The sequence below is a fragment of the Buceros rhinoceros genome, unplaced genomic scaffold (assembly GCF_000710305.1).
Source record: "Buceros rhinoceros silvestris isolate BGI_N320 unplaced genomic scaffold, ASM71030v1 scaffold6406, whole genome shotgun sequence".
NCBI lineage: Eukaryota > Metazoa > Chordata > Aves > Bucerotiformes > Bucerotidae > Buceros > Buceros rhinoceros.
In genome coordinates this window covers 57,806-61,018 of record NW_010418001.1, presented here as the reverse complement: position 1 = coordinate 61,018, position 3,213 = coordinate 57,806, and the positions used below count along the sequence as shown (strand labels likewise).

General features: G+C 36.9%; 1 protein-coding gene across 1 annotated transcript in view; it reads left to right on the top strand.

Annotated features, from left to right (window-relative positions):
• Window positions 1-465: 465 nt before the first annotated feature.
• Window positions 466-3,213, top strand: part of LOC104495397 — a gene marked incomplete at both ends in the record, with an annotated part of 18,163 nt that continues 15,415 nt past the window's right edge. Inside the window, one exon of the mRNA XM_010138362.1 lies at window positions 466-553. Coding sequence (XP_010136664.1) covers window positions 466-553 — 88 coding nt within the window. The remainder of the gene's footprint in view (window positions 554-3,213) is intronic.

Here is a 3,213-nt window from a genome sequence, read left to right as displayed (position 1 = left end):
GCCCTGCTGGTTGAAAGATCAAAGCACAGGAGTAAATTACACCTGAGCAAATCCCCCAAATACAGGTGAAAACAGCGGGTTTGGTGATCCTCTGGCACGGACCGAGCTGTGCGGCACCTCCTCGCTTGGCTGCCTCTGCCTGGTGCTACTTCGGGGATGCCCTGGTTGGCAAAGTAGTGAAAATACACATTCTTTTTGCATTTCATCCATAGTTCTGTGGTTGTTCCTGCATCCTGCCTGTGCTGGCTCACGCAAGAAGTATAGTTTATTCCTTTTGAAAGTAGAACGTTAACGAAGAAAAATTGTTCTTCAACAATACAATTTTATCTAGCAAAGTATTTTTTTTAATCTATATGAAAACTGAACAAGAAATTGGTAGATTTTCCATGAGTTATACAGTTACTAAGTATTATCTATACATAAAATTATATAGTGACTTTTGATGCTAAGAATTTTGTATTTCAGAGATTCAGACAAGGTGGTTGTGCATTCAGCTGATGCATTTGCACCTGTGGCCTACCTTCGTTTTTTAAAGCTACACCTGGAGAATAAGGCAAGTAGACCACAAATGTCGTCTTCCTTAAAAGCTATATTCATGCTTTCCATTTTTATGTTGCTTTGTCACCCTTCGGAGTGTACGTACGTATTCTCATGTGGGTGTACTTTCAAATAACAATGTACATATTTAGTGGAGTTTCAGAACTTACCGTAAGGAAAAGCTCAACCCAAGCGCTTCCTCGTGTCAAACGAATGAATGGAGGTAGAATATTTGTGTAGCATTTTTCATCTTGAAACCTCAAGGTTCTCAGCCAAGGTGGTTCAGCCAAGCACATGTGTAACCTGTGTAGTACGGCTGGCCACACTGCTGAGCACAGCGATACCAGGACACTGAAGGAACAGGGTTGATTTGCTGGGAGGTGGCATCTCTTCTTGCTGTTTCTGATGTAAAGTGGATTTAAAAACTTGCTCCCTCACAAGTGCGCAAATTTTAAACATACTGGGTTTTGGTTTATCTTTTCCATCTGAAAGGTATGTCTAATGAATGACTTCAGATCACTTAGAGGAGATTATCCTGGTCAGAGCTCTTAAAGGAATCGGTAGTAGCTCACTGGGATTCATTCTCTCAGCTTTTAATTCCGTAGAAATGGCGGAACAGGAACTCTGGTGGTTTAAATATTGCAGACTCTTACGTGAGCAGAGCTAAGAAGGTCAAAACAAAAGTTATTTTTCTTAGTATTTGTCATCACTTTTCTATTTTTCTTTTCATTATTTTACAGGTAAAATGATTTTTTTTTTTTCTCCTGAAAATCTATGTGCTAGTAGTTTGTTGAAGAGAGTGCCTCATGGCTACTGTTGGAGTCATCTTTTTATAGATATTCCTACTTCTTTCTAGGCTTTGAGGATCACTAACCTCTTCTAGGTGCAGGAACTGTTACAGAATATTATTACAATGGTATCTTACATTTAGTGTCTCTTGAGCAACTACATTTCCTGAATTTCTTTCAATAGTTCATGCTTCCCACACCCCCCACGCCCCCCTTATTTTTTTAATTTTATTGCTCCAAACAGATAAAACACCTGTACATTTTTCTTCCATGATGGCCTCATTCTTGCCTTAGAAAGTAAATTGTATTTCATCCTGTCAATTTTGGTTTGGGATTTCTTTCAAAAATAAAATATTAAATATTTGTGTGGGAGCCTGTGAAAAGGATATCAACTAACTATGTGAAGCAAAACCAAATAGACTGAATAAAGGAAGATTTGGGAGCAGGGCATGGTGGGGAAGAGTGATAATGTATTAATATTTCTTTGGGGGCACTGACTTTATTGCTCATGGCAAACTTGATGCTAAAATGCACCATACATCACTACAATGTGACAGGCTAGGGAAAATGAAAAACACAAAGCTTTACATAAATCAGGCAAAAAATCATATTAAAATGCATAACATTTTATATAAGAATCAAGATTTTACTTTTATGTGTTCAGAAGCTCTTTTCCCCTTCTTATGTAGATGTTTTAGATTTGGTTAAAGCCTCACAGTTTCAAGCAGTGTTGTTGTAAATCTTGTTTCAAATCCATTGTAGACAAAGCTGTCACGCTCTCAAAGGGGTAAGGTTTACAGAGGCTTGCCCTGGATTTTGGTATATAGACTAATGTCTTGTATAGTTATAAAGGGAAATAGTCTGTTTTCTGCAGTGGCTGTCTCCTAAGGAAAAGCATTAGAGTCTTTTGGCTGTAGGTTATTTTATGTCACGATAAAATAAGCTGGGTTTTCCAGAAGCTATGAGTATGAAGAACTAGTCTGTCTTTCAAAGCATCACTTGTTACTAAGTTAGCATGGTTTAACTGCGTAAGGATAAAGAGTTGCCTTCAAGATTGATGTGCCTGTAGTACAGCACTTTTTCTCACTATTTGGTGCTTACAAGCCCTATAAAAAAATTAAGTATCTGTTAGTAATTCAGCACTTAAAAGCCAATCCTACAATAACGAATCACTGCAGGGAAAAACTGCTTTAGAAGGAGAACTAATTTTAGTTTCAGGCTTTCAAGGGATTACTGAAAATTGGGCAAAAACCCTCCATTATGAACAACATGTAGAAGTAGCCACTTGTGTAAGCACTTTGTAGAAAACATTAATAGACCGCTCGGTGATGTGTAATTCTAATAAGTATTATGACAGCAGTTTTGTTACCATTTCAGCTGAGAGATAAACATACTTTTTACTTTTATTTTCTATTCATTTTATCTTCGTTATGTGCCACAGGTGTTAATTTTACATTCTTTGAATTTACTTTTATAATCATTATGCAATTATAGCCAGCATACCTCAGTCTCTGCTGTCTCCCCTCCTCTGTGATGCTTTTTCTTCAGCTAAATCTCTTCATGTTTAACTACAAAGCCTGCGTAGAAATTTGCTTTAGATTGTTTCTGGCAGCACAATGAGCCCTTGAGCCTGGGGGAAATAACATTTTACTCACTGTTCTGGTTTAATACATTACTGTGCAAATTCAAGATGCGTTTTTGCATAATAATTGAAGCTTTTTTTAACACACCTTCTTTCATTTCAAGTGATACAGAAAAGGCTAGAGAGATAAAAAATAGAAGATTTTATTGAAAAGGTTAGTAAACATGGCTTAAGATAACATTTTGTGGGCATTTAACAAAACCATTAAGAATAAATAATAATGCTAATAAAATGCTAGCGCTTAAA